Source organism: Phaethon aethereus (genome assembly GCF_964289735.1).
Source record: "Phaethon aethereus genome assembly, chromosome: 4".
In the NCBI taxonomy this organism is placed as follows: Eukaryota; Metazoa; Chordata; class Aves; order Phaethontiformes; family Phaethontidae; genus Phaethon; species Phaethon aethereus.
In genome coordinates this window covers 82,227,812-82,241,942 of record NC_138578.1, presented here as the reverse complement: position 1 = coordinate 82,241,942, position 14,131 = coordinate 82,227,812, and the positions used below count along the sequence as shown (strand labels likewise).

The following is a 14,131-nucleotide window of genomic DNA, read 5'->3' as shown; positions in this document are numbered from 1 at the left end:
GCACTTGCAGCCCCGAAGCCAACCATCTCCTGGGCTACATCCAAAGCCGCGTGGCCAGCGGGGCGAGGGAGGGGGTTCTGCCCCTCTGCCCCGCGCTGGGGAGACCCCCCTGCAGTGCTGCATCCAGCTCCGGAGCCCTCGGCACAGGAGAGACACGGACCTGCTGGAGCGGGGCCAGAGGAGGCCCCAGCAATGCTCCGAGGGCTGGAACAGCTCTGCTGGGAGGACAGGCTGGGAGAGCTGGGGGGGCTCAGCCTGGAGCAGAGAAGGCTCCGGGGAGACCTTCCTGCAGCTGCCAGGGCTGAGAGGGGCTTAGAAGAAAGATGGGGACAGACTTTTTAGCAGGGCCTGTTGTGATAAGACAAAGAGCAATGGTTTTAAACTAAAAGAGGGCAGATTTAGGCTAGGTATGAGGAAGAAATTTTTCACAATGAGGGTGGCGAAACCCTGGCCCAGGTTGCCCAGAGAGGTGGTAGATGCCCCATCCCTGGAAACATCCCAGGTCAGGTTGGTCGGGGCTCTGAGCAACCTGCTCAAGCTGAAGGTGTCCCTGCTCATGGCAGGGGTGATGACTAGATGATCTTTGAAGGTCCTTTCCAATCCAAACCATTCTGTGATTCTATAGTGCAACCACTGGGTGATCCCTTCAGGAGGCAGCACACCAGGAGGCATTAGCATCTCTCCAGCCAAGGACCAGGATTTTCTGCTTACTGAAATGACCGCTTTATCCATCGTACCCATTCTAGGCACGAGCAGGAGAAGGCAGGGCAGTTCTCATCCACACTGCCCCACCAGGAAGGGATCTGTCTTGCTGATACATCCCCATGGCTGTCTCAGACGTGGAGCTTGAGCCTTGAGGCATCACCCCTTGAAGAGGTAAAGTCATAAGTATTTGTGCAGCGTTGTTCTCTTCCCTCTGGGCAAAGCAGACAGGACTTTTCAGCGAGCCTGCCAAGGACGCCTGAGTGAGCCTCTCGCTTCCAGACTTGTGAAGGATTAAACGCCCTCGTTAGCAGCCGTAGCACAAAAAGACCTTAAGGATGCCCTAAAAGGCCACGGTTGCTAAAAGGGGATGGAGAAGGACTTGCAGACGTTGCGAGAGTTGGGCACTGCTGGGAAAGGCGAACCATGAATTGCCATCACTCTCACTTCAGGAAAAATCCCCTTCTGACCCCAAATCAGAAGACCGAGGTGAGCAGAGCCACCTGCACACATCTTTCCATGCAGCCCCACTCAGCACCGACGCTCCAGCATGGGCAGCTCCATCACCCAACAGCTCCAAAACTTGCAGAGATCTCTTCTGCCGACGCCGATTTGGGAGCGTTTGGAAATGAAAGGGCTACTTGTTTCCTGCCAGAGTCGTAAGTAATCAGTTGTCAAAGTGTACTTGGTGGTTGAGATACACCATGGTGGGTGGTTTCACATGGTAGTACGAGTGCCAGCAATAAAAGGCATAAGATTCTCACCAGTTTGGATAAAAAGTAGTTTTCTGCTCCTCATCTTCAAAATAACTCTTAATCAACATTGTGTTAGGAAAGCTTTAAATTTTGCAATATCATTGCAAATATCATCCCAGAATAATCCTCCAAGTCACAGGACTTGGAAAATATTAATTACTTGATTAATATTAATGGTAATATTAATATTAGCAATATCATTAGGAAGACAGTATTCCCCCCATTTTTCATTTCTGTGTTCTCAGAAATAGGAATGAACAATGGCAGAGATAGCACAAAACAACACCTAAGCCATGCCAGATCCAAGGAAATTATGCAGAATATTTCTACAACACCTTAACCATTATTTTAAATGGATTCCCTCGGACCTGCACCCCTTTTATTTCCTCTCTGCAAACATCTACTGACAGTGCCTAGCACAGAGCATCTGCCTTTTCCTTTGTACCATCAGCAGGACGGTGCAGGTTTGGCACACCAAGCAGCGCAAAGCGGACTGCCGTGGAGTTTACAAAGCTGAAACACCCATCAGAGCAATGATGAAAACACAGGAAGCGTGTTTCTATAGGTAGCCACCAGACCTCTGCTTCACCTGCTCCTATACTGCTAAAGCGATGAGTAATTGCAAATATTCTGGTAGTGATGCCAGTTCTCAGAACTAAGAGACGGAAAAATGTGCCTAAGTGCTATTATATTACAAGAAATGGATTCGTGCTACTGCTTGCCAGCAGAATTAAGGAGAATAATTATTATTCACATCATTTGCAGAATGGGTCCGGATCGAATAGGGTAAGTCACAGTCAATAAAGACAATTCATATGCAAAAAAAGAAGAAATTTCTTGAATGGCTTCTTAGATCTTGGTCATCCAACTCTAGGGACAGTAATGTTGATATTTTCAGAGCGTTCAGCAGGAATTCGTCATATCTAATAGGACATGTACAAATTGGTACGGAATTATTTATTTCTGAAAAGAAGAGCCCAACACAAATTAAGATATCAGTGTGTCACCAGCCCTTCCGAAGAGCTTGGATAGGCTTTGTAAAAGCAAGTTTGGTAGTGTGTCCTAAGGAGAGCTATCTAACAGCAGAGTACTTCTGGAAATGTTTTTACTGAGGGCTTGACTAAAGAGCAATGAAATATAAAATTCTTACCTCTTCTGTCAGAGTTACCTGCAAAAAGAAGAAAACAAAAGTCCTTTAGCAACAAAGAAATCTACATTTTAATATGTCAGGAAGGATCAAAGACCAAGACAGTTACAAATTTAGTAACTCTCATCATCCTCTTGTAAATCTTTCCTTTAAAAAAACAGCTACAAAGCCAGGATGTTAAAATGAGTTTCAGCCTTCACTTAGTAACAAGGAAAAAGGAACAAACCCCAATGTTTTATCAGCAGAGCAGGGAGCTGAAGCCAAGCTGTAACATCGATACAGACAACACTCTTAATCGATAACACAGTCTGTTTAACCCTCTAACCAGCAAGTCACTGGTGTAATTGATTTGCACTTAAATATTAAGAGATAACACTCGTGCATAATTTTAAAAGAGTGGCTGAGCCAAGAGTTCAGTTAAGAGCAGCTGGGCTCAGGGATGGGGACGATGAGCATCCAAGGAAAGCCTCTACCCTCTGTTTTGGATGTCTCATCTAGAGGAAACCGGAACAAACCTGTGCTGATGAGAGCACAGCCCAGCTCTCCTGCTGCAACGCTGCTGGCACAGGCAGCCCCCACCACGCTTTTACGTGTTTAGAGCTTCAGGGGCTGAGGACAATCTTGGAGGAGCTGGAACTGCCTGTACAACGTGTGATTCATGCGGTGCCTTCTGCCCCGTCCATCAAGCACCACTTAATTCCTTCACAACTGATATCCAAATTTCCCATTAAGACTAATGGCAAGGGCAGCCCTAAAACTAATTTTGCTCCTTGACAAATTACTTGAAATAAAGAAAGAATCAGGTTTGGTCATTTTTCTCAGGACTGACATCAAGTAAGAAGCCACATCTGGCCTTGATGGTGCAATGGCCAACGTGTCATAGCGTACACCAAGGGATTTCACCAAGAACAGTAACCCAAGTCATAAAAAAAGTAGCAAAGACACCAAAACGATAAATTCAGTCCCCCGCTAGCAGACATCATATTACAAAATCCAGATCTCAGCAGTACTTAAGGCTTTTGCCTCCATCACTCCCATTTGAAGGCTACGTTTATCCTAAACTTACACCACGCGTGTATCTAAGGTTTCTCTCGACTCCTTCACCTTGCAAAAAAGCCGTGAGAATTTGTGTTTGAAAGGAAGCTGGATGAGCTCAGGGATGACAGGACACTATGAAAGCTGGGTTGCAAACTTCCTTCAGCCACATCCCTTCCTATGTTGCGAGCAAAGACAACTTCTCTGCAGCTTCATGGGCTGCAGTTGCCAAAGATGCACAGAGGAAGAGGGCACATACATCCCACTGATGTGAAGAGGGGTTCAGATACCCAACACCCAATATCCCTTGAGAAATTTATTCTTAAGGAATGCACGCTTGATGTGTCCCTGCATTAACTCCAGTACTATCTCCTCTCAGGCTCTTCTACCGCACCACGAAGTTACCCATCCTGTTTTTCCACTACATCTGATACTGGTCTGTATCAGCAATAGTGTGTGTGGCCAGCAGGGCAGGGATCGTGCCCCTGGACTCGGCACTGGTGAGGCCGTAGCTTGAATCCTGTGTTCAGTTTTGGGCCCCTCACTACAAGAAGGATGTTGAGGTGCTGGAGCGTGTCCAGAGAAGGGCAACGGAGCTGGGGAGGGGTCTGGAGAGCAAGACTTATGAGGAGCGGCTGAGGGAACCTGGGCGTGTTCAGTCTGGAGAAGAGGAGGCTGAGGGGAAACCTCATCGCTCTCTACAGCTACCTGAAAGGGGGTTGTGGTGAGGTGGGGATTGGTCTCTTCTCCCAAGTAACTAGTGATAGAACAAGAGGAAATGGCTTCAAGTTGCGCCAGGCGAGGTTTAGACTGGATATTAGGAAAAATTTCTTTACTGAGAGAGTGGTCAAGCATTGGCACAGGCTGCCCAGGGAGGTGGTGGAGTCGCCATCCCTGGAAGTGTTCAAAAAACGTGTGGATGTGGCACTTCAGGACATGGTTTAGTGGGCTTGGTGGTGCTGGGTTGGTGATTGGACTTGATGATCTTGAAGGTCTTTTCCAACCTTAATGATTCTGTGATCCTGTGATGCTGTGATCCTGCACTGCCAAGGCTATGTATGTATATAACCTATAGCACTATAACCTCTAGCAGGCACTGCTATGTAACTGTTGCAACTCAGAGGCACATAGTATCAAAGCTGGGTCTGAAACTATGCAGCAATGGGCAAACGGTGGCTGAAGAGTCACAAATCAGCTAAGATTTCTGGTCACCTCAGCCTCTTTTGGCCTGATTTTTGCTCTTAACCTACATTGAGCGGCCAAACTCTACATTCTTAGGGGCCACTTTTATGATGTGCCAAGAGGGGAGTGACAGCAGGATGGCAATAGAGAGAACTCTTGCTTATCTAGACCTTTCAAAGATTAAAGTTGGAAGGGACTTCAAAGATCATCTAGTCCAGGGGACATCAGTCACTAGATCAGGTTCCTCAAAGCCCTGTCTGACCTGACCTTGAGCACTTCCAGGGATGGGGCATCCACCTCATCATCGGATGTGCCAGCAAATGCAAAACTGAGACATCCAGCGCATGGAATACTCCGCTCAATAAGGTCTCACTGTGTTGCTCCTGGCGTTCATCACAGTGGAGAGAACACCTTCAGATGGTTTATCAGATCATGTGTACCTCCTGTCTGCAAGCAGTTTATCAAACATCGGGTGGAGCATACAGATTTATCTACCAGTTGGGCCAGCACCATCCTACCACATCATTCTTTATCCCCAGCTTGGCTAATTTTGGATAATGAGCCAACTTACCAACTTTCCCCAGGAGCTAGATCTCACCCCTGGTTGGCCACCTTGATTCTAAGCCTTAAATTCTTTGGGATAGGGACTGCCCTGTTGTGTGTGTGCTTGTACAATGCCAAAAAGCATGGCCTCAGCCCATGGTGGCTACCAAAATACAAATAAATGCAGAAATGCTCTGGATAACCCAGGGTCTGCAGCTGAGTGGCAACTCGGAGTGATTTATTGCTATTGCCTACACAGACCCGTTATGGATCAACTTTTCAGCCAGCACCTGGGAGCTGTGCAGCCCTTGCCCCGTTCCACACTCCGGAAACCACAAAAAGTGATGAAATTCATCAAAATGACAAAAGTGGAATGAGATCCTAGGGTTGCTGGTGCCCCTTGCCTTGGCAAGAAGCCCAAACTTTCTGTAGGGTAAATCTCTTCTGATCTGGTCATTTCAGGGAGTTGTATTATTTCTATCACTGTGGAATTTGCCCCGAAGTGTCTTCTCATTCTCTTTTGTTCAGCAAAACAAAAGAAGAGCAAAGAAACAAACCCAGAAGCAGAGTGGCCTGGAGAAGAAGAGGTGAAGGAGATGCCTACCATTGTGGGCAGCGGAAGAGGTCTCTTGCGTTGTCACCATCGCACTGAAATTCCTCTCCGTCGCCTCTGCTTCTGTGCTGGGGAGAGCAGTGCGCGGAGCAGACGGCGTCACGCTGGGTAGCAGGGAGGTGGCTGGAGGCATGGGCACAGTTGTCCCCAGGGTGGAGGTGTTGAGGCTGGCAGCGGTGGTGTTGGGGGAGATCCTGGTGGCTGTGGTTGTAGGTGGCTTTGACACCATGGTAGAAACAGTCACTGGAGTGCTAATGTTGAGGCTGTTTGCGCTCGTCGTAGTCCCATCTTCAGGACGTGCTGTAGAAGCTTTGGTGGGGCTCCTGGGAGAGGTGGGCACTGTCGTGGGTGGCTCTGTGAGAGGAGAAAGCGCGAGGGAACCTCCATGAGATACCTTTCTGCAACACTGGAGGGTTTAGATGCTGCAGATTTGCACAAGTATAACTTCAAGGATAAAACAGCCAAAAAATCCCAAGTCCAAGACAGGGAATGCTTTGTACAGCACAGTTATTCACACCTTATAAAAGCAGGTAACTTGGATACGTATTATGATATCGAGGAGGTACAAAGGTTAGATCGCCTGTAAGAGAAGATCAATATTTGCTAGAGGTAAAACCTGTAGGTCCCATTTATGAGCACCTGCAGCCCTTCACCCTCTTTTGGACAATTCTTATTAGCTAAGTGGAGGGCAGAAGGGCTAAGTCACCGAGCACGTGAGCACTTACTCCTTTGGTCCTAAAGACGGTTTAGGGACAAAAGAGAGGAGACAACGAGCACGGTTTACCTGTCGTAACGTTGTTAGCACCTACGCTTATCAGGCCACTTCCGAGCAAAAGGAGAAAGAACCACAAATCCATGTTGACCTGGGGAAGAGAGCAAAGAACCGTTATTTAAACCTTCATGCAACATCATCCCAAAGTAATTCAAACCGGGGACACCACCGTGCATCTTACGTGCATAGGGCTGGAAGGGAGGAGTGAACGTGTGGCTGGAGTCCCTGCAGGCATGCGGATGGGAAGGATTTATTGGTATGTTCAAACGTGCCCAACTGCAGGGCGTATGGAGAGATCCTAGTCTGGTGGAGCAGCAAAAGTGACCAGAGGTGAAGCAGGGAATGGGTGAATTGTGGGAGAGCACTAATGAAATGAGCTATGAAGCTGAGCACCAAAGAGAAGTACCTGGTCTTAAAGAAAATTAATAATGTGTTCATGTAACGGTCTGCGAATGAGTGTATTTTGAGCAAACTGAAAGGCAATACACCTGAAGACCACAGCAAGGAGCCTTGATCCAAAATGCCCAGGAACTGGAGGCAGGGAAGGAGGAGAGGGCAGCTCCTCCGGCGGGCAGTGCCCAGCGGATCCCCGCCAGCTCACTGAAGCCCCTGCCTGTTACTGGCACGGGCAGAACGCCCGCACAAGGCCAGGCTCAGCTCCATTCCAACCCCCTCAGACTGGCTCCATGTGCAAGCAAAACAAATACCCGTAAATAATAATCCAAGATCATCTGCAAGCGCGGGCTGCACACTGACTGCACTGTACGCTTCTTCCCAGGAAACAGCCTGCAAAATTATGGCACGGTGACATCAGCTGAGCTGTTTCCCCCAGGCTTTCTCCCCCCGGCCCTTTTAAATATGAGGGTTTTACGGTGATTTCTCTCCTCTGTACACCTCAAAAAGCTCCTGAGAGATGGGTATCGTTATCTCCTCCCAAACAGACACGGGTCTAGAGGCTGAGGCAAACGACAGTGAGATGTGAGACGTCATCATCCTGGCCAGAAGAAAGCCCAAAACTGCCAAGGCCCAGACCCCAGGGCCTCCCAAGGACGGGTCAGCATCTCACAATCTGCTACGAGCCCTGAGAGGGCTCACAAGACAGCTCTGCTACGTGCCATGGACCGGCAGCTGCCGTACGACTCTCTCCCGTCCTTCAGGCTTCTGTCACAAGGCCCGTCGCATCTTCAGCATCTCCTGGGAGAAGGCTGCGAAACCTCGCTGCCAAGACAACTCGTCACGCTGCCAGTAAAGGGTTTTATTCCCGATACACGGTCTAAGCCTCCCGCTCTTAAATACATCTCGTGTTGTTTGTTCTCACTGTATTTATTTAAATTTGCTTCACCCTAGACCCATCCCGAACTCTGGGCAAAAGGACAACACTGAAGTCATCAAAGCTCTGGAAACAATATCAGAAATACAAGATCCTCCCCACCCGGGAGTATCCTCTCACCAGCACCACCCACTTACATGTTTTTCCTCCCCCCCGAAAGAAAACCTGGCAAAAATCGAACTTACTCAGTGACCAAAAGGTCAGACAAACCCTGAACCAGAAGGAAACCAAGCTCCAGAGATAAGAGCTTTCCCTCGGCTCCCTCTGCAGCCAGCCCTGCTGCTGCAAGCAGGACAGGGCTTTCTCCAAGGGGTCCCACTGGTGTCGAGCGGCGAACTTTCCCGAGGGTTTTATCACCGGTTAAAATATCTGTCTGGATGCATTTGAACTGATTTGGTCCTTCTGCTGCTGGTGAGAGGGGGGCTGGTCCTGCAATGCCTCCCTGAGGCTCTGCTCCAGGGTGGGACGTCTGGAAAACCCACAACCAGTAGGGTTTCCATGGCACGCTCCACTCCTGGTGCTTGTTGAGGCCAGTCAACATGCAGCCACACTCTGGAGCCGAGATCGTCTTAAGCCAAAGAGGTTTTCCACCCTCACAGTGTAGGAAAGGGAGCTCATGTCCCCGCCATGTTTAATGGCAACCGGGAAGCATGGGAAGCTGCGCCGCCAGCGAGAGCGAGGGCAGCTCACTGCGGGAGGCAGAGCCCCCGAGCATCCCACTGCGGGAACCCACAGAAACAGGGCGCTCATCGCGCCGGGACCCACGTGCAAAGGCAGAAGGACCCTGAGCCCACGCTGAATGTCCGGCAGATGTAACGGCGGTGCTGAGGTGCTCCTGAAGCCTCGCAGGGGCTGACACCAGCACCGAGCTCTCACCATCGCAACCGCTTCCCTTGCCTGCAACCCATCACCGCCAGCAAGAAAACAAAAACAAGGTAGACCTGGCTCTTCTGCAAACACTACTAGGAAAAAAAAGCGACTGTTCACTGTGTTTTGATAAATATTTGCATAGAAATGCCAGTCTTGCAGGTTGGTGTGGCTCCTTCCCTCTTCCCCCAACTCATTTCTCAAAATGGGAATTCCCATTCATTTGGGATCCTGTTCATTTGGGATTCCCGTTCTTTCAGGATTCCTGTTCATTTGGGATCCTATTCATTTGGGATTCCCACAGCTATGCCAGAGCTAGCTCCGCAGCAGCAGTTTGCCCCAAGAGCAGACAAATGAGTCGCTAATAGGGATGCTCCCACCATGCTGGCATCCTACCGGCTCCTCACACGGAGATCTTCCACCTCATTGCATGGCCCATCATTAACTGACCACTGGAAAACCATATAGGTCTTAATCTCTTCCAAGCCTTTCTTAATGGCCTCAAGGGTCTTTTGAGCTGGCTGTTTCAGCTCTTGCAGCACACCTCAAATACCAGGGGAATGAACTTGTTCATGGTCACTCAGCAAAGGGCTGGCAGAGCTGGGACTGGACCCCAGGGGACCCGGTTCCTCTCCCGTCTGTGGTCCCTGCAGTCCTTTCAAGAAAGTTAAGGAAGGAAAGACTGATGGGTTAGCTCATACAGACCCCACACCCCTTCCCTAAGGCCAACAGCTGAAGGTCCCCTTGACCCCTGAAGCTCTTCTCCCCATCCTAAACATACTTTCCCTTGGTATTAAAAGCAGGACATGGAGGGTGGGTGGAAAGAAGTGAAAGCTGTGAACCCCCTCGTCTTTCTGCCCTCCATCATGGGGAAGTAACCCACATAGAAGAAAAGAGCTTGGCTTTATCTCCATGACCATGATTGCTATATGGATGCAAGCTGAAGGTGATTCCTGGACCAGCCACGGGTACCAGTTTACAAAACCCCTTTGGGGCGGTGAGATGATCACAGAATAATTTAGGTTGGAAAAGACCCTTAAGATCACCAAGTCCGACCGCTGATGCAGGTCCCTCCTTCTCTGAACTGGCAGCACAGCTCTGATGCCCTGGGATTACATCAGGAGGCAGGCAGCTGCCTGCCTTTACAGCCCCTTTGGTATTATGTTTAATGAGTTCATTGATCCTTGAGTGGATTGCATTAGGAGGATACAGCTGGCCAGGGGTGAGAATACCGAATTTCCCCAAGCTTTGCCCTGTTTTCATCAAGAAAGCCGGTGCAGGCTGTCTGTGTGGATGCTGGATAAGCTCGACGCAGTTTTTCCGGCTCGAGGACTGTGAATGTCAAAAGAAACAGGACGCCGGGCAGCCCCCAGAGCACCGCGGCTTGCTGGGCAGCTCGTTACACAGAAACCCCGGGAGCTGCTCCCGGCGACCGGCAGTCGGCTGCCAGTGCCGCTGCCACCTTAAAACCGGAGCAGAGAGCAAGCGAAAGAGCCCTGCGCAAGGGGAGGGCTGTGCCAGCCCGGCTCCCGGCTCCCAGCCCCTGCTGTTAAACACTATTCCCTATTCCCAAACGCAGTATAAATAAATGCCAGCGGTACGCCGTTACCCGCTTCTTAACATAAAAGGCCTCGAGAGTCCTACCCCAAAGCTGGAGAAACCCGAGGCTCCCTTCCCCCTCGGCTCCCTCCCTGCTGGTTTCGGAAACGGAGAGGAAATACTTGTAATGTTATCAACATAAACACAGCTCTTGGCCGGCTGCAACATCCTGCGAGCTCTGCAGAAAAACACCCTGACGTCACGGCGCCGGCTCTGCCGAGGAGAAAGAAGCCGGCTTCGGCACCGCTGCGCCGGCGGGTTGGGATGCTCGGCGTCGCCTCTTCGTTTTAAACCTTCCCTTTTAAAAAATCAGGGTTAGAAACCTGAATAATTGCTACTGGCATTTTCAGCAATATTACCTATTTATCTTTATATATATATATCTCTCGTTATATATTTTTTTATATATATATATAGGTATAGTGTATATGCACTGAGCTCTCCCGTACGCTGCTCGGGATCTTCCTATAGGAGAGGCTGGGTTTTAGGCTGCAGGACGTATGGTTTAGAATAAACAGATCTTGACAAGACGATTAATGCAGAAGGGGGGAAAAAAGGGAAATAATTTCTGTATAAAGGAGTAAGTGGCTTAAAAATGGTACTTGTGTGTGTTGCTACTATAGGGGAGTTTGACTGCACCTCCGCATGCTTCCAGAAAGAAAAGAATTAGGGTTTAGTGCTGCAGAAACTGCCCAGATCCTACCCAGATACAGCCATCCACAACCAAAGGCAGGATTTACCCCCACCTCTGACATATCCCTAATTCCTGGCAAATGAGGCAATCTTTTTCTATGTGCGAGGAGGAAATACAACCCGAATTCTACCTGGCTTTCCGAGACCCCAGAAACTACTGCTGCTGTCAGTAGGATGCTAAAATATAATGGCTCAACCGAGACCACCCGACTGCCTTGTGCTGGCCTCAACCGCAGTGAAAAATAAAAAATTGTTCCGTTTTCTTCTTCTTTTTTTTTGTTTTTTTTAATTTTTGGCAGGGAAGAGAGCAACTAGGAGCAAGGTTAGCATTTGCACCGGTTAGCTCTTTGAAGCAGCCCACAGTAGGACGAGAGCAAGCGTGAGCATAAAGTCAGGGGAAAAAGGTCTTTTTTTTTTTTTTTTTTTCTTTTTGGTGGCAGCGAGCCATCAGCATGGCTCAGCCGCCCTGGAAAACAAACCTGCCGTTCCCTCTCCCCCTCCCTGCTCCTTTTAAATCCCGTTTGTGGTTTTGCAGCCTCTCGCTGGAGCTGTGATCTGCGGCAGAGAAGAGCTGCCCGTGGGCTCGTCTGATGGCAGAATGATTTCACCGGCTCCGGGCTTCCTTCCCCAAACCTCTCCTTTCGGGTGAGATGAAAAGGATGTAAAAGTAAGAATCAGGATGATCCCCGCTGCTGGGAGCTCTTCACCAAAAAGCAAAGCCTGGTCCCCTGTGAGAAATGACCCGGGCGCCAAGCGTCTTGCAGGGGGGCTCCTTACGCCGTGCGTTGATGGCTCCTCTTCGTTAACACCACCCAACGAGCCGCTTCAGCTCCGAACCGCGGTGCTATGGCTAAGGGCTGCGGCCAGCGGGCCGTCGCACGGAAAGGAGCCGTTGAGTTTAGGGAGGAAAAAGGGTTTTGTTTCACCAAGGCGCAGTGACTAATTCCCCGCATGTGTCTCCGAAGCTGAAACGAGGCCTTTGATGTGTCACTGAACATTATTCCCCCACCCCACCCGCTGCTTTTCCACTCTTCAACAGAAAAGATGAATCACAGCAACCATTCACCCTTTCTGAAAATCCACTTCATTTTCTTTTTTTTTTTTTTTTTTTTTTTTGCTTTTAAATAAACAGGCGGCTTCCACACGAGCGACAGCCTCTGTAATGAACGGCGCACGAGGAGGAGGACGAGCCTGCAGTAAGGGCTTGTGGTTTTGCTTTCTCCACCTGCCCAACCTTCAACAGATCACCTGCACCTGATTTCCTGCACCTCAGTATTTACTCAGGCATGGTTTGGGTTGGAAGGGACCTTCAAAGATCATCCAGTCCAACCCCCTGCAGTGAGCAGGGACATCCCCAACTGGATCAGGTAGCTCAGAGCCCCGTCCAACCTGACCTGGGATGTTTCCAGGGATGGGGCATCCACCACCTCTCTGGGCAACCTGGGCCAGGGTTACATCACCTTCATTGGGAAACATTTCTTCCTTACATCCAACGTCAACCCTACCCTCTTGCAGTCTAAAACCCTTGCCCCTCATTCTGTCACTACAGGCCCTGCTAAAAAGTCTGTCCCCATCTTTCTTCTAAGCCCCTTTCAGCCCTGGCAGCTGCAGTAAGGTCTCCCCGGAGCCTTCTCCGCTCCAGGCTGAATCCCCCCGGCTCTCTTGGCCTTTCTCCATAGCAGAGGCGTTCCAGCCCTCTGACCATTTTCGTGGCCCTCAGTCCAACTGGTGAACACAGAGTCCTCTTTCAAAAAGCAACATCATCATACGTGCATGGAGGGAACCTGACCCTACTCCCACCTGGCTTTCCGGGCATCCAGAAATAGCTGGCACTGTTACGATGATGTTAAAAACTGATGGCCTGAACCAGGATCAGTTTTCCTCATTGAGGTGAGCTTTAGCGAGGTGTTAGTCTATCCCATGCTGATCACACAGGCTCTCAAAGCACGCACTGGCAGCAGCAATGTGTGTGAAACCATCGTGGGTGGATCTAGAGAGGATCAAGTGTTCACCAGCCAGATCTTGGAGGGAGGTTCCCCGTGTTCCCTTCCTATCTCTGCCACCAAAACCTGCAAAACCCTGTGCTTCAGCATGACCTACCATAAAAAGGCTCCCAAATTGTTTTTTTTACTCCCTAAGTGAATGATGCAGGTTTAATTCATTCAGAAATATTTGCAAAGACCTTTGAGACCACAGTTAAGAATAACTTACTGGGTCCAGTCCTATTTAACATAGAATCATAAAATTTTGGAATCATTAAGGTTGGAAAAGACCTTTAAGATCATCAAGTTCAACCTTCAATCCAATACCACCATCCCCAGTAAACCATGTCCCAACACCTTCATTAATGGTCTGGAAGATGGGGCTGAGTGCATTCTCAGCAAGTTTGCTGATGACACCAAACTGGGAGGAGTGGTTGAGATACCAGGGGCTCATGCTGCCATCCAGAGGGATCTCAACAAGTTGGAGAAATGGGCCAACAGGAACCTCATGAAGTTCAACAAGGAAAAGGGCAAAGTGCTACCCCTGGGGAAGAACAACCCCAGCGCCCATCTGGAAAGCAGCTTGGTGGAGAAGGACCTCGGGGTCCTGGTGGGCACCAAGTTGACCACAAGCCATCAACGTGCCCTTGTGGCAAAGGCGGCCAGTGGTGTCCTGGGCTGTGACAGACAAAGTGTTACCAGCAGGTTGACAATAGATAGAAAAAGGTGATCCTTCCCCTCTACTCAGTGCTGGTGAGGCCACGCCTGGAGCACTGTGTCCAGTGCTGGGTACCCCTGTACAAGAGAGACATGGACTTAACTGGAGAGAATCCAACGAAGGGCCACGAAGATGATTAAGGGACTGGAGCATCTCTGCTATGAGGAGAGGCTGAGAGAGCTGGGACTGTTCA

General features: G+C 49.6%; 1 protein-coding gene across 2 annotated transcripts in view; it reads right to left on the bottom strand.

Moving 5' to 3' along the window:
- PTPRA (protein tyrosine phosphatase receptor type A) overlaps positions 1-6,840 on the bottom strand; it is a gene marked incomplete at its 5' end in the record, with an annotated part of 30,558 nt that extends 23,718 nt beyond the window's left edge. Inside the window, 3 exons of one of the 2 annotated variants that reach the window (XM_081999801.1) lie at positions 2,608-2,625; positions 5,969-6,331; positions 6,762-6,840. In XM_081999801.1, the coding sequence (XP_081855927.1) occupies positions 2,608-2,625; positions 5,969-6,331; positions 6,762-6,834 (454 nt within the window). The remainder of the gene's footprint in view (positions 1-2,607; positions 2,626-5,968; positions 6,332-6,761) is intronic. The other variant, XM_081999802.1, reaches the window with a different exon arrangement.
- Between the last annotated feature and the right edge of the window lie 7,291 nt (positions 6,841-14,131).